A 27,512-nucleotide genomic window follows, 5' to 3' on the forward strand; every position below is an offset into this window, starting at 1 on the left:
AAATGAAACCGGATATATTGTGTTTGCAGGAACATAAACTGATTTTTTCCATGATAATGATTTATATTAAGCATGAATCAATATTTTTTCTGGGGTCTATGTGCTTGTGAGACATGAATTACAGCCAATGGTAGCTTATAATGATCCAGATGCTCGTCTTATCATTGTATAGTGCATGTTGAATGGAGTAGTTTATGAATTTGGATCGGTTTATGCTCCATCAATTTCAGCACGAAGAGCTAGACTCTCATAGAAAATCTTACAATATCCATGGTTGACAAATGCATTTCTATGTAGAGATTTTAATAACTCGCCATTGCGAGATGAGAACACTAGAGGTGTTTCGAATATGATTGAAGCTGGAAAGGTGTCATGGCAAAATGCAACGTATCAACTAAATGCAATGGATATGTGGAAAGAAACATGTGCAAACAGGAAAGGCTTTACATTCCATCATAATGCCAGATTGGGTACTCTTTGTATGCTAATCACTATGATCCTATTACGTGTCGTATGTGGATTGATTATTCCTTGGGACTCTCATATCATTCTCCTATACTACGGATGGATCTTTCTTTTGGTACTCCTATTTCTGATGATCAACTACCAGTAAAGAGGCTATGTTTGATAAATGGTGGGTGATATTGTTGCTGCTCTGAATGCAGAGATTTGTGAGGATATTGATGTTGCTTGGTATCATCTTGATGTTCGCATATGCAAGGTGTTATCTCTGATTATGGAAAATGGAACTTAGGGGAAGAAAGAGAAAGAACCTATGGGGACAATTGCAAGCGCTTGAAGAACTCACCCATATTTGTATGTTATCCCTTCAAGAAGAAGAAAGAATGCATTATGCCAGGCATGAGCTAGAAAGAAATGATCAAAGAAAGTGGAAAAAGTGGCAGATCCAATTACGAAAAAAATCATTATTAGATAAGGGATGTTCCTCAAAAGCTTTCTTCAAAAGCTTGCATACATCAAGGCAAAAGTGTAACCAAAAGGGGACCTGAAATAATAATAGACAAACACTTCAAGTATGAAAACAGAGTATGAAACATAGCATGAAGCCACAATAATATCTAGAAACCGCACAAAGCCGAAACGGCTGGCCCCCCCTAGGAACTTCTTTACTCAGATAGAAGCTTTTACAAGAAACCAAGGTGCAGGTGCAGTCTTGTACAGGATTTTCCACAAATCCCCACATTCTCTATCCAAAGTCAGGACAAAGCACACTAATAGCTGTCCAAAGTGAGGCTCTGTAGGGATGTTGTACGACGGTTTTGCAGTGCTATAAGGATGTCATACCACTGCTATATTGTTGTCAAAACAGCCGGCAGTCGAGAGAGAAAAGAGGTAAGACACCGAAAACTGCTGCCAGTCTGCCCCGGCTTGTACGACCAGCACTGGAAATAGAGAGAGAACAAGTTGCCAGGCTCTGTACGGCTGTTAGAATCAGCCAGCTGAGTGGAAGCGACCAGTTGCAGTCGGCTGTACGACTAGTGCATAGAGAAACACCAGCGGGCAGCTGCAGTACGACCAATGCATGGGAGAGAAAAACAGTCAACAAGTCGGTTGCCTGTTGTATGGTCAGTGCAAGAAGTACCACCAGATGGTCTGCTGTACAGTCAGCGCTGAGAGGAGAGAGGGAGAGAGCGCTGAGAGGAGAGAGGGAGAGAGCTGCTGCCGACGGCCAAAAGATGTGAGCGCTCTGATGATCAAAAGAGAAGCCCCTCCAAGCTTTTATAAAGTCGACCAGCCCCTACTTTTCGCTTGTGCTTTTCTCTTTTTGAATAAGTGGCTGTGCGCGCCCAAAATATCTGCTTTTAAGCTTTTCCCAGCTTGTAGCCCAAGTTGTCTCTAGGCGCCTCCTCCTATCCACCTGTTCATAATAATAATGTCAAACAGTTGGCTAAACAACTCGAAGATTATTTGAGGATGGGCCAAATCCGTCCAAGTAAATCACCTTGGGGTGCACCTGTGTTGCTTAGGAGAAAAAAGGATAACACCTGGAGAATGTGTATAGATTACAAGAGATTGAACAAGCTGACAATTAAGAACCGTTATCCTCTCCCTAGATCACATGACGTGATTGACCGGTTAGCAAGAGCGAAATATTTCACGATACGAGTTTCACTTGGACGCCCGCCCGTCCATACTTGGGTGCCCGCCCGTTAGACTATCCCTAACTCAGCTCGTCAATCAGCGTGCCTAGCTCCAAGCTTCCCCAAACCTCGAAGCTAGTCTTGTGTGCGTGTAGCACACGGTAGATACACACTGTGCACATGACATAGCAAATCCAATTCATATGCAACTGAACCAATCCGTCGTGTAATACGAAATGGTCCACAGTATCTAGGGGATAATTTCGGAGATCGACATGTCCGTAAAGTCTCGGAATCTTTCAGAACTCGCAAATACACCATCGTTCCTTCAAAGAACTCTCTGGGTGAACGATGTCTAATAGAATAAAATCTGTCTCAGTCTTGAGCACTTCTAATAGATTCCTTCGCAACTTGTGACATTTCTTGCATATCTTGCAAAAAATTACGTGCTGCATCATGCTGAAGTCCCGAGAATCCCACTGTAACAGGTGATCTAGGTTGAAAACCATACATAAGCATGAAAGGACTAAAACTTGTACTCGTATGCTTAGTACTGTTATATGCAAATTCTAACATAGGAAGATAATCCTCCCATGAACTCTGTCTTTTGGATACATATACTCGAAGCATATCTTCCAAAATCTGATTCACTCTTTCAGTCTGGCCATGAGATTGAGGATGATCTGAGGAACTCAAATTCAAAGTTGTTTCCAACTTCTCAAAAACAAGTTTCCAAAAATCACTCGTAAACTTAGAGTTCCTATCACTGACTATGTCCTGTGGTAACCCGTACAGTCTAAACAATTGCTCGATAAACTGCCGTGCTAATTGCGTAGCTGTAATAGTCTTCCGGATCGGTAAAAATCTAGCCATTTTTGTCAAGCGATCTACCACAACCCAAATAGAAAATCATCCTCTTTCTTGAGGAATTCCTTCTTGAAGACGTCTTCAAATTGTGCCTAAGTTGTTGGCTTAGGGTTGAGTTCCTTCCACCAAAGCAAAGCTTTGCCTGAGAGGAAACGTGCTGCTAACTAGATCTTTTTTCCATCATCATATGGATGAAACTTAAAATGGACCTACCACTTATGTAGCCAAGTGCCCACGTTCTCCTTGGTACGTTGCTTATGCTCGCCCCCGAACTGTTCCGGAGTAATATTGGGGCCTAAAGCAGAGGCAAAGGTATCCATACCCGAAAGAGTAGATAGGGTAGTTCAAGAGAGAGATGGAGTTCTGCAAAGCTTGCATCTGGGCGGCGATTTGTGCCTGACGTTCCGAAGAAGAAGCTTCGAGAGCTACTTTGAACTCTTGGAAATCTGATTTTGACACATAATCGTCAAAAACATCGGCATCGGTATCTTCCGTAGCCGGCAAGCCTTCGCGTTCGACAAGGGGCTCCAACTCCGATTCTTGGGTCGACATCGTAAAGAGGACAAGTGGAGAGAAAATTCGATCTTGCACAAGAAAAGTGCTAGATCACTAGAGATGGATTGAGCATTGACTATGACCGAGTTCAGAAGGTTCTCGACTGGCCTATACCAAGAACAATGAAACAACTTCATTCTTTTCTAGGTTTTGTTGTTTTTCTTCGGAAATCTGTGCAGGAGTACTCTCAGCTCACACTACCGATGACCGACTTGTTGAAAGGTAATAAATGGGAAAGTATTTCCATGGATTTTATTACCGGATTGCCAAGAACACATCAAGGCCACGATTCTATTTGGGTTGTGGTAGATCGCTTGACAAAAATGGCTAGATTTTTACCGATCCGGAAGACTATTACAGCTACGCAATTAGCAAGGCAGTTTATCGAGCAATTGTTTAGACTGTACGGGTTACCGCAGGACATAGTCAGTGATAGGGACTCTAAGTTTACGAGTGATTTTTGGAAACTTGTTTTTGAGAAGTTGGAAACAACTTTGAATTTGAGTTCCTCAGATCATCCTCAATCTCATGGCCAGACTGAAAGAGTGAATCAGATTTTGGAAGATATGCTTCGAGCATATGTATCCAAAAGACAGAGTTCATGGGAGGATTATCTTCCTATGTTAGAATTTGCATATAACAGTACTAAGCATACGAGTACAGGTTTTAGTCCTTTCATGCTTATGTATGGTTTTCAACCTAGATCACCTGTTACAGTGGGATTCTCGGGACTTCAGCATGATGCAGCACGTAATTTTTTGCAAGATATGCAAGAAATGTCACAAGTTGCGAAGGAATCTATTAGAAGTGCTCAAGACTGAGACAGATTTTATTCTATTAGACATCGTTCACCCAGAGAGTTCTCTGAAGGAACGATGGTGTATTTGCGAGGTCCGAAAGATTCTGAGACTTTACGGACAGGTCGATCTCCGAAATTATCCCCTAGATACTGTGGACCATTTCGTATTACACGACGGATTGGTTCAGTTGCATATGAATTGGATTTGCCTTCTCATGTGAAAGTTCATCCTGTATTTCATGTCAGCAGACTTAAGTAAGTACTGGGAAGAACAGACCAGTTAGTTACTCCTCAAGAAATCATAGATGTCGAGGACATGAAATTTGTTCCACACGAACATGAAAAGATTCTTGGATTTCGTGAAAGAAGACGCTTATCACGGAATACAAGATCAAGTGGAAGGATCGTGTTGAGGAGGCAGCCTGGCCGCCTGCATAGGCCTGGCTGCTTACACGCCTGCGCCTACTGCATGCTTGCGCCTGCAACGCCTGGTAACCCACGACCAGCACGCGACTGCCAACGATCCCCTTCTTCACATCTCTCGCTCGCTCTCTCTCTCGCGTTCAACCAAAAGCAAACATGCTTTTTTTTCTGTTTTCTCTGATTAAAAGATAATTATGAAGAGACTCGTGACTTGATTAATGAGCCCATAATGTGAACTCTTTAATAATAATCAAGCAAAGAACAACCTTTCTTTGCATGATAAAATAACCTGTATGCATTTACAAAACAAAGGAGTAAAACCCAGGCCGTACAAACATTATTATTTTCAACCTCTTGGAGATGCTATGAGTTTTGTGAAAAAGGATAAATCATATTGAGAGAGAGAGAGAGAGAGAGAGAGAGAGAGAGAGAGAGAGCCATTCAACTAGCATCAATATAAAATCCAATTGCCTTTGACAAAGTCATGTTATCTAGGTTGAGTGATCCTAAAATCTTGTGCACATGATGGTGGGCGGTCTATTGATTCGTGCAGGGCTGTTTATAAACTTCAAGAAATCAAAATTGTTGCCTTTAAAGGAAGAAGATTGGCACATTATTTTATGGACTCAGCAAGTTCTCCCACCCACTCAAATTGTCAGACATTCGAGATATCCATTGAATTAGAATGTCTTTCACTGGGATACTACTAAATGGGTGATGCAAAAAACACAAACAAAGCTAGATTATGGGAAATTGTCTACATGGCCGCTTCATGTCACGCTTCGCATTGAACAATCTATTCTCATGGCATACATCCAGTTTTTCTTCCCACTGTTGATATGCTCAAGAAAGCAAATTTCTTCTTTCATGTCCCAGACAATGGAAGTAGTATAGAGTCAAAAGAACACAAAAAATCACTAAGGCTGCCAAGGTATCAGAAGGTTTGCTCCGCTAAAATGTATGGAGGACTGAATGTCCTAAATATTAATTATCATGTGTCGACAAGAAAAGCAACAATGTTACATACTTTCCTGCCTCAGGAACAACCTTGGATGCTCATGGTAACTGAAATGTGTAAAAAAATTTAAGGCATCTTCCTTTGGTAAATGGTAACTACAATACTACGACATAGTTTTTGGGCATGTGCAAGGCAAGATTCCCATACATGAGCAAATTGATTGTTGATTGAAAAGAAGTGCAGCAATACTTACATTGGTTTGGGAGACCTCCACAAATAGGAAATTCTCTAAGACGAGAGAATATACATTGGAGTAAAGTCTTTATTGCTCCATTGGCGATTACAACACCTAGAAGAGCTTATTTTCTATATACTAAAGGTATGTGCAAGATATGATATCTCATGATGGAAGGGTCTAGTCATTTTCACAGGCACAAATAAGATGGGGATTGGGTATGCAGTATAGGCCAACATGGCAGCAAATAAACAATCAAATGCAACCCTTTCAGGATGTATTACATGACCCTCAAGAGAATAGATTACAAGACTGGACATTGCATAGAGTAGCGCTTCATATTTCTACTACGATTCGTTTTGCTCAAATTACAACATCAAAGATTTACATATTGATCATCCATCACCCGTGTTTTTCGGAGCATGCAAATGGGATATGGCAATTAACCAAACAGAAAAATGGTGAAAGCAAAATTTGCAAGCGGTATGGAGTAGTAAACTTCCCCTTAAAAAGAGACTATTCCTATGGAGATGTATTGCAGGGTACTCCCTGTTGGCACATATTTGGCAAAAAAGGAAAAAAATTTGCTACTACTAAATGCGTACGGTACGTGTGCTTGAATGAGACTATTCCACACTTTTTATGGAATTGCACAGATACCAAGGAGTTCTTACATCGCCTATTACTATGTTTAACTACCACATTTTTGAGTGTATATTTTTCTTGATCTTTGGCAAACTAGCGAGGAACTTGACAGACAAAGCTCCTTTCTTTGCATGGACAAGGTTTTGGGCACTTTAGACAGTATGGATTGGTCGGAATCGATTGGTTTTTCAGTCACCTGAGATTGACAAGTATTACTACTTTTGTCGATCTTTACGTGATTGTGTTCAGCTACAGCAGCTAGACCACTTGCAGCATCTGGACTTGTTTTTCCATCGCTTTTAGTTGTACATTGTATCATCTTGGGGGCTCTTCTCTTTAAACAGAAAGGAATAGAAAGTATGGTTTAACAAAAAAAGTGTGTTGCTACATTTGTCTCCACTCCAACAATCGGTATCGAGCAGGTTATCTTGGCTCTCACCTCTATTTTTCTCTCGTCATTGTTGGAAATAAGTGCACACTAGGTGTACTATTTCTCTAGTCTAGTTTCACTTGAGTCTTTGTGTCTTGAGTCTAGTGCCATGTGGCACCTCTACATTTATCCCATAAGTCAGTCTACTCAATCTTGTACTTCTCACCTATATATTGTAGGTGTCACATCAATGAAAGCATCAATCTTGTGTCTTGTCTACACTCATCTCAAGGTATGTTTAAGCTTTGTGTCTTGCTCTCATTTCAGTTTCAGTTTTAGCTTTGTCTCTCCCCCATTTTTCCAACATGGTATCAGAGCAGGTTTATCCTGGCTCCCTTCAACCCATCATAGCCTCAGCTCATCGACTATCTACTTGCTGCTCTTGCTCTCCACAGTCCACGGCAGCTCAAGCTCTACCCATACTAACTCAGCCGTTGCCATTCCTATTCGCCCTGTTTCCTGTAAGCGACAGCCTGCGGGCGGTCGCTTGGTTCAGAACAGGCCGCCCTGCCTCTGCTGTTGGCCCAAGGTGGTAAGGTACGTAGTGTACGGTACGCTATCAGTACGTACGGAACGTACTTCTGTACGGAACAAATTTTAAGGTACGTAAACAGTACGTACCATTTGTAAACAGTCCTAGAAACCTGAATATTTTGTAGACATAGCAACCAAAATACTTAAAATAAAGAGACTGAACCTCATTACTTAAAGTTTAAATCAATTATCAGTTACCAAGCCCATTACACAATACCTCATGTTAACAGTCATAGTGATATAAGCAAGAACCATGAAAGTCATAGATAATAAAAGAGAGTACAAATATCATGTCTACAGCTGCCAGCACATGTCCTGGTCCACAAGTGCAAAAAGCAAAACAATGAAACACTACACAGTTGTCTAGACTCTAGAGTCTAGACGCAAGAGTCTCAAATCTCATCATCAGATGAAGATGATGAGTCTTCTGAAGAGAGCATGCCTCCATCATTGATACCATTGCCCTCTTCAGCGAACTCTGGCTCAGCAGCAACAAGCTCCAGTGCATCCTCATCATGTGCCTCGGGAATCTGAGTGTGAATGAGTTCGACAGCCTCATTTGCACGCCTCTGCTGGGTGCGACGAACTGGAAGCTTTCCCCTGCGATGCTCTCTCGTCTCGCAGAGCCTGGATCTGGAGCTGCCGGGCGTAGAGGAATGCTGAGAGATCGTGCACGTGAGCGGGTCACACAACGATCCACGCTCTCAAGCTCTCTATGTAAAGCTCTCAAAATCTCCTCTTGCTCATCTCTAATCTGCCGATCCACAAGCTCTGGGCTGGGTTCATCTACCATTTTGAGTAGTGTTGGATCAACCTGTTTAAACATGCCACAAATTGCATATTGGACAATGGACATCCATTGAACTACAAAAAAATTTCTACTTCTAAGTTCTTATTGAGTCCAAATTTCAATGTATACCTGCTTCGGTGACCCCAAAGCATGGTAGCTTCGCACGAGCCTCATGTTAGCTTTGCAATACACCAACTTCTCTAATTGAGAAGTACTAAGGCGATTCCAAATCTTAGTGTGTATAAGGGAGTATGAGCTCCAGTTCCGCTCACATGCTCCAACTGAGCAATCCTGTGCAAAAATGAGTGCAATGCGAGCAAATTTGTAAATCTTTCAATGCTAAAACATCAATCTTCATTTCCGAAGAGTATACTTTAGAGATTAATTACAAGTTACCTGAGATAGAACACGAAGAGCAACTCGTGAAAGGTTTGGAAGACCAACCCTTCCATAAGAGTGCCACCATGTCAAAGGGAATTTCATGGCTTCCTTCCTCAATGACACAGGTCTCGCAAATGAAGCACCAATACCACTCATGTAAGTGGTGAACTCTCTATCAATCTGAAGTTGCTCCTCCTCTGAGAACATCCTTCCCACATACTCTGACTGCTTCATGCTCAAAGCAGTATTATTCCATAGCTCTGGCGACCTGTAGAGAGGATGGAGCATGGCAGCCATCGCATGGATGGGACGGCTCATGAATGTCCACCGTTTGCCTACAATGTCCAGGATCTCACCTCGGCTGAAAATGAGAGATTGAACATACATGTCTTAGGTTATAGTGCTAAGAGAATCGAGAATCGAGAAGTCATAAAAATCAAAGAAAGAGGAAGAAATTAGAACTATTGCTTACCGTTGAGCAGTCATCATGGAGCACTGAGCAACATGGTCTTTCATTTGCATAAACAAATGAAAGACCAGCCCCAAAGTTGAGCCCTCCATGTCTGTAAGTCGGAGAAGGACATACACGGGCTTAAGTGCAACTGAAAGGCTATGAACTTGCTGCCAAAAATCATCATCCAGGATCCGCCTCTGCAAGTATTTTGTACGCTCATCCTCTGAATTATACATCTGTCGCCACCTTGGATCCACAACTGTTGATGATAGTGAATCTCTTATCTTGTAGAGCCTATCCAAGACCAAGAACATGTAGGCAAACCTGGTCTTGGATGGTCTCACCATATCCAAAGGGCTATGGCTCCGAAAGATGGCAAGAGCCTGATGCTTCTTGCGGAAGAAGGTGGTGATCTTTACAGCATCTGCAACAATGGGCTGCACCCAAACAAGCTTCCCAATGTCTTCCATAAGTAAATCAAGACAATGGACAGCACATGGAGTCCACACTATATGTGGAAACTCTGCCTCGACCATTTGACCCATTGCCTTGCAGTTAGAGGCGTTGTCAGTCACCACCTGCACAACATTGTCCTCCCCAACCTCAAGGATAGCCTGTCGAATGTGGCCATAAATGAACTCCCCTGTGATCCTGTCGCCTGCTCTCCCTGCATCCACGGCACGCAAGAAATAGGTGCCCAAGCAAGATGACACAAGGATATTGATTATGTGCCTCTTGCGAATGTCTGCCCACCCATCTGAAATAATAGTGCATCCAAACTCCTGCCAACCTGCTTTCACAGGTGTGAGCGCCTTGTCTATCAAGGCCTTCTGCTCATCCAACATGGATGTACGCATCTTCGTATACTGAAGACCTGTCCATGTCTCAGTAGGCCCTACCTGCGCAATTGCTTTCACCATTCTTTTCCATTGGTCTGTCCTTAACACATTGAAGGATATATTACACTCAATAAGAGTGCGACAAATCTCCATTTCTGCCACCCTTTGCCGCTCCTTTACCCAAGCTTGTGATGAGATACAAGAACGCAGAGTGGATTGCTTTGATGCCTCCCCTGTACCTCTCGCATCTTGTGGCAGGAGGTCCTCATCATCAGCAATACGTGCCCTCTTCCTGCCTGTGGTGGATTGGGCTGAAGCCGAAAGACTTTCACCCTCATCTACTGTACCTGAACCTGTAACATCTCCAATAAAAGCATCATGGAGAGCATCTTGCGTACTTTCACCACCTCTAACACTGCTTGCACCACCCATTGCAGGACAATTCTCCGCAATCAATTGGTCCCTCACAGCTTGTGGTATTTTATCACATGGACCACATTGATTGGTGCACCCGATACCTGTCATGTGCTTGATGACGCGAGTTATGGTGCTAGTGTACTGCTCCCCGCAATACTTGCATGCCCATAGCCGAGTACCTGACCCTTGCTGAGAAGGGGTGTTAACAACCCTCAGGACATTGGTGTGGATTGCCCAGTTCGCGTTAGTCTTGCGCGGCATGATGAAGCCTGGGCGTGAGAGAGAGCGAAGAAGAGCGAAGAAGTTACTCTGCAGAGTTTTGCAGGTACACACGATTGTGCAAGTATTCACAAATGCCCAAAATTTGGTCGCTTAATGCCCAAAATCTGGTCGCTTATCCACAAGCGCATGGTCGCCACACGCGTTTCGCCACGCCACGCCATTTATTAATTTTTTTTAAAAAATCCGTACGGATCCGTATAGTACGGTACTGTACCGTACCGTACGGCTGTACGGATCCGTACGTACGTACGGAATCAACCTTGTGTTGGCCGCCGCCTTTGCTGTTGGCCGCCCTGCCTCTGCTGTTGGCCGCCGCTTAGCTGGCCCTGCTCTTTGTAGTCAACCTGCTGCTGTTGCAGCCCGTCATATCAGTCAGCTGCGCCATCTCCTCCTGTCTCTGCTCGGCCTGTTGATTCTGCTCCAGCGTGCAACTCCAGATCTGCCCGTCTTCTCCATCTTGCTGCTGCGGGGGTTCATCATGGTGCTGCCGCCTCTCTACTTGAGCTTACCGGCCTGTCCTCTAGCACTGCACATACAGCAGCTACCCCCGCACTCTCTTCTTCATCAACATGTCTTCTCAAGTCGTGGACCTCCTGGATATTCAACTCATGCAACAACTCGTCATTTCTGGATCTCTGGTCTTCTTCAGCTCGACACCTCCTTTTGTGAAGGTAAACTTCAATGCTGATTTTCGACCTGATTTGCAACATCTGTGCAAAAGGCATTTTCCCCTTTGTTATTTCCCATTTCCTCTTCATCTTCACATGTGGGTTAGCTGTCCATTGGACCAGCCAGACCTGCAGCAGCAAATTTAAAGCAGAAATCAAGTGTATGCTGTGTTCTATTTTCAGTCTACTCTCTATTTCTTGAGAAAAAATAAAAAATAAAAAAAAATAAAAAAAATCTCAATACTGAATTTCATTTACTTCTCTATCTTGTACGGGATTAGACACTGCCCTTGCATTTCAGCAAGTGGTAAGACCTTCCCTTCATCTATCTGTCTCTCATGTACGGGATTAGACACTGCCAAATATGGTAAGACCTTCCCATCTCTCTCATATTTGTCTATGCTTTCATGCTATCTACCACCATTGATCACCAATGATGTAGATCATGGGGTAATATCATGTCTATTTGTCTACATGGACTTATCTTAGCCCCTATCCAAGAGGCACCCCTGCATTACAGGAGGATTGACCTTGAGGAGGGATTATCTATCTAGGTCCATCTCTCTGTCTATCTACAATCAGTCAGTCTCTCTGTCTATGTGTCTATCTTGTGTGATCTTACAGTCATATGTCTCTGACACTCTGTCTATCAGTCTATATGCCTCTCTTTTGTGGATTAGCTACCCACATTCTCTTGGGCATTTTGTCTATGTCCCCATTTATCTTCTATTTTGTCTATGTCCCCATTTATCTTCTATTTTGTCAGTCTCTCTCATGTCTATCTCAAAGTCTCTCTCTCTCTGGGACCACTCTACTGGCTGATTGTCTCTCTCTCTGTCTGTCTATGATCCACTCTTGTCCCTACCCTTGTGAACCCATATGAGGATATCACTTGAGGGGTGTCTCAGGATCTTTTGTCTCTCATGTCTTGTCTCTCAGTCTATCAGTCTTTATATCTGTCTTCTAGTATTGTCCATCTTGTCTTCTAGCTTGTCTCTCAAAACTTGTCTAGTCTCTATGTCTTGATCTTATCTTTTGTCATGTCATAGTCTTGTCTTTTTGTCTTCCTCCTAGTGTCCACTTAAGGAGGGTGTTGGAAATAAGTGCACACTAGGTGTACTATTTCTCTAGTCTAGTTTCACTTGAGTCTTTGTGTCTTGAGTCTAGTGCCATGTGGCACCTCTACATTTATCCCATAAGTCAGTCTACTCAATCTTGTACTTCTCACCTATATATTGTAGGTGTCACATCAATGAAAGCATCAATCTTGTGTCTTGTCTACACTCATCTCAAGGTATGTTTAAGCTTTGTGTCTTGCTCTCATTTCAGTTTCAGTTTTAGCGAAGGTGAGAGGAAGGCTCATACGGCTGGAGGGCAGGGAAGGTGGGAGAGAGGTGAAGGGTTGCTAGCAACAACCACGTCAACAATTTATTTCAACAAGATGCATGCATTCCAGACAAATCTTCCAATACATGGAACATATGATTTCCATCTTACAAGTGCCATTTTTAACATTCAATTTCAACCGGGATGTACCTGAAAGGATAGAAAAAACCTCTTTCCTTTTGAAAAGCAAATATTGGCTGCAGAATGATGGAGTTTACACCTTCAATTAACCAAAAAGAAAAAGATAAGCTAGTTTTCAGGATGATTTAAAACTAAATAGAGATAATTCCTCCTTTGAACAAAAATCTTGGGAGTTTCCTTTTGTTGATAATTTTTTCCCTAAGCTAAGGTGCCAGGGTCCAAACCTGGGACCTGTCATTTAGCAGGCGGTGTCGCAACCACCACTCTGGCTAGCTACTCACAAGTTTTTAACGTCATTGATCTTGCTTCCTTTACAGTAGATATCTTACCCAGAGTCTTGAAGTGTTGAATTTTTTCACTTAATCCATCAAATGTTCCCAAAACACTTTTTTCCAATCCACTGGATTTATCCACCGTGAACCCCATGACGTTTAACCGGTAGGCCACAACTTCCTCCAAAGGGATGCTAAAATTTGTATATACAAAATATCAAAATATCAAAATCTCTTTTTCTTGTGAATAAAAGAAAAACAAAATAATCATAAAAGTAGTCCAAAAAAAACATACACGATGATTTTAAAGGTGAATTACACTTACTCAGGGTGCACATCATCTTCCCACTCAAATAGTGGCTGTTTTTTTGTCAATAAACCGAGTGCTAGAGCTGGTGAAGGAAGACTATCTATAAAAAATAATACCCACAACAAGGTTGATCAATTATACTGACAAGATTTGCACAGCCTTCTCTATATCTCTATTCTCTATATTATATAAAGGAAAAGTTACACGAAACTGCCATGTGGCAAGAATTTGGAGGTTCAAGAGGGTAATTTGGAGGTTCGAGGAGAGGTAGGCTCCTATTACTCTAGGAATTTGACAAATATCAAGTTGGGAATTATATACACGGGTCAGCCCACTAGTAGGAAAAAAGAGGTGATGAGAGCATATCTTTCTTACCTTGCCCGGGCAGGAATGGTGCCAAAGCTTTTGCATAAGGGTCCAAAAGAATCCGTCGTGCATGAAAACGGTTGCCTTTGTCCCAAGAACTATCACCCTAAAATATACATTTATGTTATTGTACTTGACAATATTAAGGTTATTATTTTACATTTATCCCAATGTGCCTGACATTATGGGCATATATCATATATTGCGGTGACAATATGAATTTGTGTAGTGTGCTGACATAATTAGGCATATTATCACTTTAATATATGCCTAATATATATTGTCAATATATATCTTACACAAATGTATATTATCACCATACATATGATTAACATGGTCAAGAAAGTTAAAACAAATGTACTTTTATTGCACGGTTAAAGAGTCTTCCATTGGAAGTATGCTGCTAACTATATGTGGCGCAAAATTTTCAAGCGATTTTGATATGCTTACTTTGCACCTATATCCATATCGATCAAACATGCCAATGTCATCCAGCTCTATATGCCATGTGTTTCCTGTTCGATGGATTAAACTCTGAAGCTCTAGCTCCACCTGTATATTAGAAAACCAAGACATCCTTTACAGTTTATGTTTCCAGAAGAAGTGCCTAGATATAAATCAGCATCGGCTTCCTAAAACCTATTTGCCAAGTCAGGATTTATTATTACTATTTACTTCCAAAACATTTCTCTTATCATAAGAATATGGAAACCAGGAACAGCTTACTTATGAGAAAATAAAACATATATCTCACTTACACAAGCACACTGACAGCTACACGCTGACAACTATTGTGTAAGTCATAATAACCAAACACACATGACCCAAGGCGCTTGTAGATGCAAGAGGTACTTTGCTGTGCCTCTAACCATACAGAAATCTTCCCATTCGCCTCAGGAATGATTATCTTTTTTTTTCTTTTTTCCGACTGGCCTTTGGTCCAAGATCCTCCCATAGTTACTGTTTTTTCACTGCCCGTAGGCGCCTGGGTTCTGAACCCAGGACCTCTTGGTCCTAGGCAAACACCTTCACCCCTCGAGCTATCACCTCATTGGCTCAGGAATGATTATCTTAATTAGAATATCTGCAATCTTGCTTTATCTTCTTTTTTAAATGATAGTAACACTACAAATATGAAATCAACCCTGGGATTTTAAAAATTTGCAAAGTTCCATTAGATCTTGAGAACCTCAACAGTTGAATTAAAAGAAAAGGTGGCAGAGAAAAAAAAATCTCAGCAAAATAGAAGTTTGGTGATTAAAAAAGCAACAGTTTGAAGCACAAGAAAAGAGCCTTGAAATAGAAAAGGATTTTCCCAGAGGCCACATAGAAACAATCTCTTGAATGTGTTCAAAAATTACACCTGACCAGTGACAGTCATGATCAATCTGCATCATCATGGGGTTGGTGATGTGCACCATAGTCTGTTCCCTTGCAATTATGCAGAGTACGGACATCATTACAGCTTATCAAAATAGAAAAGCTAATCAGCGTCAAAGGCCCCCGATCAATGTAGTCAAGAACAATATCCCTTGAGATAGTGTGATTTGAGCTGGTGCTCCTCTACTAGAGTTGCATGGTTTCTCTCAGTCAAGACGACCGTAACATTGGCAGTAGTGATTCTTCTTTGGTGCTCCTCTTCTAGAGCTGCACACTCACTCTCTGTCACGGTGATGCAGTAGCATAGGCAGCTGATGCTCTCTCCTTTGGTGGATCCGAATACAGAATCTCCCTATATCTGCCAAAGAGGTCTGAGGTCCTCTCTCCGAAGCAATATCTAAACTTATTCTGGTGATGAGAAGTGCTTGAGCCTCCCTCCCCTGTGCGAGCATGTCACACACCCCAACACCCCCTCCTCCTCGTCCTTGCCTTGTCACCCCCCCTCCCTGTGCAGCCTGTTCTCCCCACCTGAGAGAGCCTTCTGCCTGCCCCATCACCTTCCGCCCCCGCTTCCTGTGTGAAAACAGCTTTTTGTCCAGCCCTGGGACAGCAGCCCTCTCTGCTACATTCAGTACATCAGGGTTACATATCTGTTCATGGGACAGCAGCCCTCTCTACTACATAGATTACATCAGCATTACATATCTGATCATGGGACAGCAGCCCTCTCTACTACAATAGAGCATATCAGCGTTTTATCTTCAGCTCATGGGACGGCAGCCCTCTCTGCTACATAGAGCACTTCAGCGTTTTTCCTCGGCTCTCACCATCGGGACAGCAGCCCACTCTCTGCTACATCACACCATCAGGACGGCAGCCCACTCTCTGCTTATCTTCACCATCGGCACCACTCGGGACGGCAGACCTCTCTGCTCTTCACCCCTCAAGTACGCAGCACCCTTGTCACCAGAGCCTGCACCCTTCAGGTACGCAGCACCCTTGTCACCAGAGCTTGCACCACTACAACACTCGGGACGGAAGCCCTCTCTGCTCTTCATCTACCACCTCAGGTACTGCACCACCCTTGTCACCAGAGCCTGCATCACCTCATCTTCCACTGCCACTATGACCTCACAGTGCCTCGACCACCTCTCGGAGTGCTTTGCCTCACATCGACGCGAGCCTTCCTCATCGACCGTGCTTCAGCCCCAACATCATCTCTGCTTCTACACTGGTCTTTCTACTCAAAGTCACCTCACATCAGAGGGCTCTTGTACATATGTTCATTCACCAGTATATATAGACTCACTCACCTATTTCATGTTGTGTGGTTTTGCTCTGATCTCTCGTACATCTGGTCCTTTCCTCTTGCCGTCACACTTCCCTCCTTCCTTAGATTGCGTGGGTTATCCTTAGATTGCATACATAGGGATGTAGGAGGCACTCTGGAAGAAGGAAAGCTAAGGCGTGAGGGTTAAAATGGGGAAAAGTGTGAGTAAAAAAAAGCATCAGTGGGGTTTTTTTGTGCTAAAGCAAGAAGGGGATTTATCTCAAGCCCTAGCTTTTATGGAAAGCACAAAACTAAAGCAAGGGTGTTTTTTAACTCACTTCCCCTATAAATTCAGCCTCTCCCAACTTTTACTTGATCCAAAGCATGGCCCTTGCCAAATAAGCTCGAGCATCCCCCAAGTGTGCACCTTCTATATTCGCCTCTCTTCCCCTTCCTCCTTCACTAAGGCTCTCTGTAGCTCCTCACGAAGGACTCCCCACCAAGAGCGGCACTGCGGGCCACCCAATCCTGAATGTTCCAAGAGGACATCTGCATCAAAGGGGTCTAGTAAGGTGAGATCTGTCTAAGCTGCCCTCAACCCTGTGAGACTTGGTCGAGGGTTTGAATGGCGAGTAGTCTAAGTTTGTCCTAGTGCGTAGACGTCTGAGGAGTTCTTTGATCCTATGCTCCATGTGGGCCCATTCGGCTCTGGCTCGCCCATATGCATATCTGGGCTCCAGCTATCACAATATAGGTATCTGTAGGAGGGGGGGAGGGGGACTGCCACCATCGATACATGAACGTCGACGAAAAGGATCACCTCCAAACTCGAGTAGGGGCAGGTGGGACTGCCTCTCCAGATGAGTGATCCTAAGATAAATGCTCGAAACGGTTTTGACACATAATCCACTGAGAAAGAGTTGTATTAACGTCTTCAAAAGGCCAAAATGACCTATGAGACCAAAAGGTTACATCATATCCATGAGGTACATCATCCTGGGTACAAAATGGTAATAAAGAAAGATAACAAAATCTAGAACTATAAAATCTGATCTCGGTACATGAGCAAAGAGCTCTCATATCACCCTAATACATCCCTCATGGGCCACTGTGACATGGTGCTCAAGGTGGTAAAACTGAGCTGGCGCGAGAATGTCCTAAGACGATGATGGGAGATGATGGCTCAGACCCTCCTGTGGTAGCGTGGTCGTGGGCGAGGACCATGGGGTCTTGGGCATTGAGCTCTGCATAACTCACTGGCTTTGTCGAGTGTCACACCTCTTGGCAGAACTCCTGCACTAGCTTGTGGTCCGGGTATGATAGGTGGATCGGCCCTCGGAGTGCTGGTATGGAAGAAGTCGGTGAGATGGTCCTCTAGCAAGTACAGTTGATCTGGATCTCACTAAGGATTCCCTATGTCTACGGAGCTCTAGAAGAAAAAGTCCCAAGGCATCTCTGATCCGGGAAGTCCATGATCTTGGAAAGTGGTCCGGACCCAGCTCAGAAGAGGCAGTGGAACCTGCCCCGAATCTCATAGTATACAGGGCATCCGCATATGTAATGATCCTCTATCTCGGGCTCTGTGTGACAGAGCTGCCATATCCTGTCCTCTGGTGCAGCCGCCCTAGGCCCATACCTGGCAAGTCCCACTCTCAGCTAGGGGCGGATGATGAAACCATCCTCTGTCAAGCATAGGAGGTGATCTCTGTAGAAGGCCATCTTCATCCCCAGTGGACGACTAGGTGAACTCCATGTCCTCTAAGTATCTAGTCTAACAATGTCCTTCCTGATGCCGGACAGCATGGCAGAGGGGTTGATTCACTTGATCCCCAAAGAGGGAGGAGACAGACTGGAGATTAGACAGTGGAGACCGATCACCTTGCTAGGCACGGCCTACAAGGTCCTAGCTAAGGCGATCAGCAGGCGGCTTCAGCCTCACCTTCCGGACATCATCCACTCCACGCAGACAGGCTTCATCCAGGATAGGAGCATCCTGGATAACATCTTCTTCTTTCTGGGAGGCTACGGCTTTGGCTAGATTTCGGCAGGAGGATCTGGCAGTGCTCCTTCTCGACTTCGAGAAGGCATATGATCGGGTGGACTGGGCCTTCTTGGAAGGCACTATGGAGAGGATGGGCTTCCCCCCTCAGTGGATCCGTGGGGTCCTCTGCACTCTACACATCGGCTCATAGCCAGGTGCTGATACAGGGCGTGCGCGGAGAGAGGTTCCAGCACTCGCGCTCGGTGCGGCAAGGGTGCCCCTTGGCGCCCTTTCTTTTTCTTTTTGTGGCGGAGGCCATGAGCACTTTTTTGACGGCACAGGATATAGGTTTGCGGGGCCTCCAGCTCCCCATCCGCACCTCGGAGGAGCTCCTAGACTCGGAGTTTGCGGATGACACTGCTGTCTATCTTCAGGGAGGGGAGGAGAACCTCCGCCGCTTCGCCTCAGCCATGGACAGGTTTTGCAGAGCTTCGGGCGCTTTGATCAACTGGCACAAGTGGTGTGGGTTGTGGGTCAGTTCTGTGCCCCCCCCCCCCCCCCCCCCCCCCCCCGACTTGGAGGCCAGTTGATGGTTTTCAGTGGCTGCCCCCCGGCACTACAGTGCGCTATTTGGGGATGCTATGTGGGCATTGACATATCTCCGAAGCAGCAGATAGCCCCCCTTCTTCTGAGCATTCGGAAGAAGCTTCTGTATTGGAGTACCGCTCGTTTATCTCTGGCTGGCCGAGTGGTTGTGGCCAACCAAGTTCTGCTTGCTACCATGTGGTACATCACTTCTTGCTGGGCCTTCTCTCGGGCGTGCATTGGCCAGGTGCAGAGGCTCATCAGGAACTTTCTTTGGTCCGGTGGCGACGGGCGGCCCGCCAGGGCCAAGGTGGCATGGGCTGTGATCACTCAGCCGAGGGAGAGAGGCGGCCTGGTCATTGTTGATCCTATTTGCCAAAGCCGAGCTTTGCTTGGCCAAGTTGGTGGTTCGTGGCCTCCTACCAGGCGCTGAGCCGTGGAAGGAGTTTCTTGTTTCCAGGATTCTCAGCCGCACTCCTTCTCTTAGCGGCCCCTGGACCCCCAGCATCAAGTGGATCTTTACAGAGCAGCGATCCAGAGGAGTGGGCCTTGGCTTCGAGGAGCGTTTTGCAGCTAGCCTTCTGAGGGCCTGGGAGCATCTGAGGCCGTCACTCTTCGAGACTCCCCCGGGCACCGATGAGGAGCGCCTGAGGCAGCCATTGATCTGGAACCCCTTGATCCGACTTCCCAGTGGTCATATGGTTGGATCGCGGTCTCACGTGTTGTGGGGCCCGTTGAGCTCTGGCCCAGCCCAGTCCCTAGACGACTGGATATGTTTTCAGCAGCTGCCTCTAGAGGCTCAGGAGAGGAGACTCAGCGGGATGAGGGGCAGAGAGTTGATGAGGCAGGACATTGAGGCGGCCATCCCCCGGGAGTGGCGGACCCCACTACTACAGGACCCTCCACCTCCACAGTGGATGGGCGTCTTTACTCGGCATGAGATCCTTCTAGCGGTCTGTGGCTCAGCAGAGAGAGTCGCCCCACTCACTTTCGAGGTGGGAGAGGGTGGCCAGCTTCAGAGGACACGACTAGATTTGGATGAGTTCCAGGGTTGTATTTTTCAGAGGGTGCGGGTGGTCGGCTTTCATCAGAGACAGTGGCATGTAGACCCCTCACCGGCCTCGATAGGGGAGGACTTTTCTTGGAGATTATGGGCTTGGGACAGCAGGCCTCTTATTCGCCTTCAGTGGGATCCAGGTGAGTGGTTTTGGCGAGATCCCTACTCGGCCCCTGTCACCGCAATGCTTTCCTCCGCACTTGGCAGCCTGGCCCTTTCCTCATCGCGAGGGGCGAGGATGTCACTTGGCACTATAGGCCTCCAGTTTGGCTCTTCTCACCTCCCACATGTACTACTAGGTAGCCCCCCCCAGAGAGCGGCCAGCCACGGGGGTGGAGCTCAGGTGTTCACTGTGTTTATTATCCCTCCTTGTGAGGTGAGCTTTGTAGCCTTATGGCGTTTTCTCATTAACTAATAGAAGGATCGTTTTTCCAAAAAAAAAAAAAAACAATGTCCTTCCTGATAACCCTGTTCCGCTCTGTGCGGCTGAGAGAAAATGACGGGGCCTCTATGCTGTACTGGAACGGGGGGAGTGCCTCCATTTGCGTACTGTGCATGCCAAACCAAGTACCTACTTGTGCATACCAGAACCCTATATCTCCCTCTTGTGTTAGCTGTCTCGAGGACTCCAGGGCTAGCCGGGGGTATCTATCTAGTAGAAGCTCCCATAGCCTATGCCAGTATGTCACTGTCTAGAATAGAGCCTCTATCACTCTCGGTGCAGCCCCCATCTCTGCCCGCACTCATGTGGCACTGATGGCTTACTCCTAATCATGCGCGAGATCATCGCCACTAGGGGCCTCTCCATCGGCTTCCACCCATCATATAACTCCTTTGTATCTGTCTCGGCCGGCTCTCTCCTCTGTCTCCTCCTGAGAGAGAAATAAAGAAAGAAAGAAAGTTGTATTAACGTCTACAAGAGGCCAAAATGACCTATGAGACCAAAAGGTTACATCATGTCCATGAAATACATCATAGGTACTAAAAATAACAATCAGAGAAAGTAATAAGAGCTGAAATGTCAGATCTGATCCCAAAACAAAAAGTGTCCAGCTTTTATATCACCCTAAAATATCCCGCATAGGATATTGCAACATGGCACCCAATGTAGTAAAGCAGGGCCGGCAGGAGAAAGTCTTGTGGTGTGTGAGTGGGCGGGGACTACGAGGTCAAGGGCACCAGGCTCTGCATAGCTCAATGGCTGTGTCTAGCGTCACTCCTCTCAGCCGAGCTCCCGCATCACCCTAAAGGTCGGGTGTAGTAGGTGAATTTGCCCTCGTCACTCTGGTCTGGAAGAAGTCGGTGAGAGCTCTCTGTATTGGTCCTCTTACAAGTACCGCTGGTCTAGGCCACAAAAGGGACTCCCTGTGTCTACGAAGCTCTTGGGGAAAAAGTCAGAAGCATCTCTCGTCTGGGAAATCCATGATCCTCAAAAGTGGTCCACATCCATCTCGAAAGTGGCAGTGGGACCTCCCCCTAATCTCATAGTTTACTGGGCATCTGCATACATAGTGGGCCTCTGTCTCAACCTCTATGTGACAAAGCTAACATATCATGTCCTTGGTGTAGTTTCCCTCGGCCCATATCTAGTTGTCTCCACTCTCAACTGATGGGATGAGGTGCAGATCTGTCCAATCGCACATCGCACCCCGAATGACAGATGTGTGTCCATGTAGTGCGGGCGTGTGATGAAGCCGTCCTTTGTCAAGCGAAGAAAATGGTCCCTGTAAAAGAACATCTTGGTCATAAGGGGCTGGACGGGTGGGTGCCAAGTCCTCTGAGTAACCTGCCTCACGATGTTCTTCCTGATGACCGTGTGCAGCTCTGTGCTGTCGAGAGCAAAGGATGGCGCCTCTATGCTATACTGGAACCGAGGGAGTGCCTCCATCTACATGCTATGCATACCAAACCAAGTGCTCACCTGACCATACCAACACTGCGTGTCTCCGTCTAGTGCCAGCTGTCTCGAGGACTCTAGGGCAAGCCTGCATCTGTCTAGTGGCAGCTGCCATAATCTGTGCCAGTATGTCACTGTCTGGAAAATAGCCTCTATCACAATCGGTGCAGCCCCTATCTCTGCCCGCACAATCTCGTGTGGCACTGATTGCTTACTTCTAATCATGCGTGAGATCATCATCACTAGCAGCCTCTCCATCGGCTTCCACCCATCATATACATCCTCCGTGTCTGTCTCAGCTGGCTCCTCCCTCTATCTCCTCCTGTGGTATCAACTAGGACACCAGATAGGAGCTCCATACAGTAGTGCACGTGCGACTAGTGTGTCAAATAGGCAAAGCTTCATCCTCGGCTCCTCCTGAAACTGTATCTGTGAGCACTACCTCTCAAGTGAGCCCAAGGCTGCATCATCAATCAGGTTTCGGCTACCATCTACATAGAGAAACACGGTCCGGTAAAAGTGATCCCAAGGTATACATAAGAGGTCACATGCTCCACTGGCTCCCCACTATATGTAAACTATTGTGCAGATCTGTGTATCCACTGCAAGGAGGTATTAAAGATCATAACCTTGGTCTTCCCAAGGTTTACGGTGAGGTCCCGATCCTCACAAAAGGCCTGTAATGCATCCAAGTGTCTCTGCAGCCCTTCTGTTGAGTCAGAAATGAGGACACTATCATCTGCATACAATAGAATGGGTATAAAAACTCCTGCCCAACGTGCTCCTGTTTCACCCCGATAGTGCTATGTATGTCCTCTGATTCCCCCCCCCCGGGGCCCGCGCTCTGCCATTGACAGAATCATAGAGTGTGAGGATCCCCCAAAGCATCTCTGTCGGTACTCCCATGTCCTGCAGTCTCCTCATCAATCTGACCCGTGGGACTATGTCAAAAGCATTGCGGAAATCCACAAAGTAGCAGTATATCCGGTGCCCATGTGCTCTCCCCTCCTCAATGATACCCCGTGATGTGAAGATGTGGTCCAGTGTGGAGTGCTCTCTCCGGAAACCTGCCTGCCCTGGTGCTCCGAGTCTCTGCTCCTCTGGCCATCTGCTGAGCTCATGCTCCAAGATCGATCCATAAATCTTGGCCAATGTGTGACCAATCATAATAGTCCTGTAGTTACCGGGATCCATGGGGTCACCTGCTTTCAGAATCGGCACAATGATATTAGAAGACCAACTGGCAGGGAAACCCTCGCATAGGGCCCTGTTAAACATATGAACCAGAAGTGGATCCAATACATCCCTCGCATGTGAGAAGTGCTCAGCAATCAGCCCATCATGATCCTGTGCCTACTAAAGACCCACAAGGTCTACGAGAGCAAAATGTAGTGCATATGTTCCGTGTGGAGTCATAAAACATGGAAAAGGAAAAAGCCTGTGTGTCTAAAGAAACAGGGCCCATGTACTGCTTGAACCCTGATGTACAAAGAGACATGTATGCACTATCGTATATCATCCTCCCCTACAACTGGATACATAGACTAAATGTCAGCCTCCCATGGCAGTGTCATTTTATCGCACTGGAGGATGTCCAGGATCTGAAGCTTCCAAGAAGAAAGCCTGAATCACTCGGGATGGGGGCATCTGCATGAGGTGGTGTGGCGTGGGTCGGTTTAGTTAGGGACGGGCAATGTAGATCTGTGGACCACAATGGTGTGGAGAATATGTGATGGGGGGTTTGGTGACCAGGGTACAAGCAGTGTGGAGACTAGCGACTGGGCAATGTAGAGCAATGTGGGTGTGAGGGTGTAGAGCTAGGGGGTGTGGCCAGGGTTAGGATGGTGTGGGTGGGGCGGTGTAGAGCTAGGCAGGGTGAGTAGGCGGTGTAGGTGAGGTAGCCGGGCGGTGTAGAAGGGGGGGACCGCCTGAGAACACAGGACTGTGCTCTCCTTCTGAGAACTCCACGTGTGCACAGGGTCAACACGCTCTGGGCACAAAAAGAAATTTGAAAAAAAAAATATTAATCTCTTAAAAAAAGACCACAAGGGTTATATGCACAATGGCATATGACATGAAAACAAGAAAACCAAAAACTGACGACTACACACAAAAAAGTAGCCATAAAAAGAGTGCAAAATTTAGGCCCAAAGTGTGACATGGGTAAGGAGTATCTTCACATATTCTCTGATCATAAACCTCGAACCTCCTAATTGAGAAAGTGGCCAGTAACATCTCCTAGATATGATATATGAAGACCTACATGCTAAGCTAATGTATGCACTCAATCAAAAACTTACTGAGGGTTGTGTACTCCCAGCATTATACAAGCACAGAATCACCTCCGCAGCATGTTTTGAGTAAAGTGCAAAATTGATAGATCCATTACTTTGCACACTGTCCCCAAGGGATCAGGCCGTCCCCTTCCACAACCCACCGGGAAAACAAAGTTTGAGTCGGATGCCTCCCTGTAAAACTCAATCCATGAATGCTAAATCCAAAAACCTCAACACATATTACATAACAACATGTCACAAAACCTTGCCGAAGTACATTCCTACAAACTTCATCATTTCAACATTTGCTAAACAACTCCAATCTGGAACCTGAGACTTTTATTTCAATCTGGAAAGGGCACGAGTACAAATCATGGAACCTTGTCCAGACGTCTTGTGATGTGCAGTCTGATAATTGAGAAAGCGAGAAACTGATAAAAAGTGGTGCATAATTTGATCCCAGCTCAAACTCCAAGCTGTGCACACCAGACTCCACCTCCTTAAATGGAGTTTGAAGTGACTTAGCTCTGCAAAAATTACTTACAAAATTAAAAGCCACCATATATGTAAGGTTACTTTGCCATCTACAGCAATTGCATAAATACAGGTCCTCTTACACTTTTGTTGTCCCTGCCGGCATGTCTTTCAAGTCAAGAACCCCCCAATTTGAAGAGATTGACCGGAAAATGGCCTGAATAAAATAAGCCAAATATGTAAAAGGGAAAGTCTTTCAGTCTTACCCACATAAAAAGCAGTTCATAAAGCTGCAAACTATCGACTTTTGCTCACATACCATAGACTAAATACTTAAAATCACAACACGCATACATTAGAATGGATGTATGTTTGACAGACACATACATTTTTTTATATTATATCTGTGTTGGTAAACCAGCCTGATCAACCATGCATGAAATCACTCTAGATATTCTTTTTTTTTCCGAGAAAAGATCCTTTCATTAGTTATGTAAAAAAAACGCCCGTAGGGCTACAAAAGAGATCTCTCCTGCTCCTAACAGAGAGAAGAGCAGTGAAAACAACATGGCAGCCCGGGAGACTCTCCCTAGGTGCTGCAAAATACAAACATCAGTCTAAAGAACTGAGCGGCTAAATCATACAATAGGGGGGGGGAAGAGCCAAACAGGTGGCCTGTAGTGCCAATGGGGGGATCCCGTGTGTAGGGTGTAGAATGGGCCGCAGCGCCAAGTGGTGTGAAAGGCCTGGCGCCGTAAGATCGCCTCATCCGAGTCTCCCCGGATGCGGTCGTACTGTCCTCGCAGGGTGTGGATCAACTCCTGCCAAATCCCCCGAACAGTCTCTGCTGGTGGCTCTAATCTCCCCTCAAAGGCCGTAAAGCACCGGGCCCTCCAGGTGAACCAGATGGTAAGGCTGCTGAGGAGCTCCCATCGTAAATCCCTCTCCTGTGTCCAGCTGGTGGACGAGAAATCCGGCGCCGGAACCAGGCGAGGCTGGCCCCTAATAAATCTGATGGCCTGACTGCCCTGCTCCATCTCATAGCCCATAGCAGGCCCTGACGAAGTCGACCAAGCAGCGGCACCCCACGTAAACATACCCTCTGGAGAGAGGGGGGCCAGAATACGCAGCATCCGCAGCCAGATCTGTTGTGCCTGAGGGCAGTCCCAAAGGCAATGTCTCTGTGTCTCCATAGGGTGGCCGCATCGGACGCAGGCCGCCGGAAGGCCGCTGTAAACAAGCCAAGTGCCCACTGCTGAGCCCCTGTGGGCGACCAGCCACTGAAAAGCCGAGATCCTGCGGGCCTGTCGACTAGCCCAGAGCCGAGCCCAAAAATCCTCCAGGAACTCCTGTGATAGTCCCTGCAATCGCCAATGCCCCGCTGCCACTGGAGAAACCGTCCTCCTCGCCGTCAAAAATATGTCGTCCCAGCCGAACAGTATACTGGAAAAAGGTGATCTCAGTGGCCTCAAGGGATGCATAAGGATCATGCCACTCGTACTCCCCGGGGTCCCACTGTAGCCGGGCCAAGGGGCGCGCTGCATAAGCCCATATGCGCCAATCCGGGAGCACGTCAGCAGGGTCGGGGTCAATATGCCACTTCCGAGAAGCGGCAGCCACTACCCGAATCCTCTGAAAGGTGCACTCTGCAACCAAAGGCGACTCCACCTCCCACTCTCTGGAGTCTGCCCTCATCCTGAATCTCATAATAGAGGCATCTGCCATCCTCAGTGCTAGCTCTGACAGCAATCAGGATCTCCAACTGTGTAAAGGCTCCCATCCACCGTGGGGCCACTGGCTCGAGAGGTGTGAACCACTCCTCTGTAAGTGCCTCCTGAATATCATCCCTCATAATCAACCCCCCTCTGAAGTGACTCGGCCTCTCCACCTGAGTCTCCTCTGGTAGACTGCAGAAAGCCTGCCAGTCTCCAAAACTACGAGCTGGGCCTGCCGCTAAAGGTCCCCAGGCTAGACGAGGCCGAGAACCCAGCATATGGCCCTGCTCTGTACGAACCGCTGGGCCTCCAGATGAGCGGCTGCCTGGCCCGCTCCTCAACACAAGAAGGAGGCCGCTGAGAGAGCCCCGGTCTCAGCAGCTCCCAAGCTCTCAGGATACTCAAAGCAAATCTGTCCTCTCCATCCTCTACTGAGGCCTGTCCTCCTCATCTCTATGAAGATCCAGCGAATCTCTGGTGCCCAAGTACCCCTGCAGGAGGCGCCCGGGCCTGCAGTCGCTGCAAGAGGAGCTCTTTCCAAGGCTCAGCGCCTGGAAGCAACCCCCGAACAATAAGCTTCCCCAATAGGGCTCTACTCTGATCGACTGGATCGATAATGCCCAAACCGCCCTGAGCCAGCGGAAGTGTAATAACTGCCCATGCAACCTTTGCCCGAGCTGGCTGACCGTCCCGCCCAGACCACAGAAAGTTCCTGATCAGCCTCTGTACCTGGCTGATGCAAGAGCTCGAGAAAATCCAGCAAGACGTAATGTACCACATAGTCGCTAACAGCACCTGATTTGCCACCACCACCCTCCCAGCCAAGGATAGTCGAGCTGTACTCCAATACAATAGCTTCTTCCGGATGCTCAGAAGAAGCGGGGCAATCTGCTGCTCAGGTGACAAATCGAGGCCAATCTGGCATCCCAAATACCGCACTGCTGTGCCTGGAGGAATCCATCTAAAACCGGGGTCCGGGCTCCATGCCGGAGTGGGAGCACTACTGATCCAAAAGGCCACTGT

General features: G+C 46.3%; 1 protein-coding gene and 1 pseudogene across 3 annotated transcripts in view; both read right to left on the reverse strand.

Annotated features, from left to right (window-relative positions):
- Positions 1-24,492, reverse strand: part of LOC147624179 (isoamylase 2, chloroplastic-like) — a 66,369-nt gene extending 41,877 nt beyond the window's left edge. For both annotated transcript variants that reach the window (XM_086819121.1, XM_086819120.1), the window contains exons 1-6: positions 24,325-24,492; positions 14,305-14,406; positions 13,864-13,960; positions 13,504-13,588; positions 13,236-13,372; positions 12,916-12,985 (exon numbers count right to left, since the gene is read on the reverse strand). In XM_086819121.1, the coding sequence (XP_086675247.1) occupies positions 12,916-12,985; positions 13,236-13,372; positions 13,504-13,588; positions 13,864-13,960; positions 14,305-14,334 (419 nt within the window). In that variant the 5' untranslated portion in view covers positions 14,335-14,406; positions 24,325-24,492. The remainder of the gene's footprint in view (positions 1-12,915; positions 12,986-13,235; positions 13,373-13,503; positions 13,589-13,863; positions 13,961-14,304; positions 14,407-24,324) is intronic.
- LOC147624180 (uncharacterized) lies at positions 7,803-10,705 on the reverse strand (annotated as a pseudogene). The gene is made up of 4 exons (XR_015269063.1): positions 9,192-10,705; positions 8,735-9,080; positions 8,468-8,629; positions 7,803-8,362 (listed from the first exon to the last, which is right to left on the reverse strand). The product of XR_015269063.1 is annotated as an uncharacterized LOC147624180 (transcript).
- Positions 24,493-27,512: the final 3,020 nt, after the last annotated feature.

This window comes from Cibotium barometz, chromosome 25 (assembly GCF_041138505.1).
Source record: "Cibotium barometz isolate CiBa-2024 chromosome 25, ASM4113850v1, whole genome shotgun sequence".
NCBI classification, from domain to species: domain Eukaryota; kingdom Viridiplantae; phylum Streptophyta; class Polypodiopsida; order Cyatheales; family Cibotiaceae; genus Cibotium; species Cibotium barometz.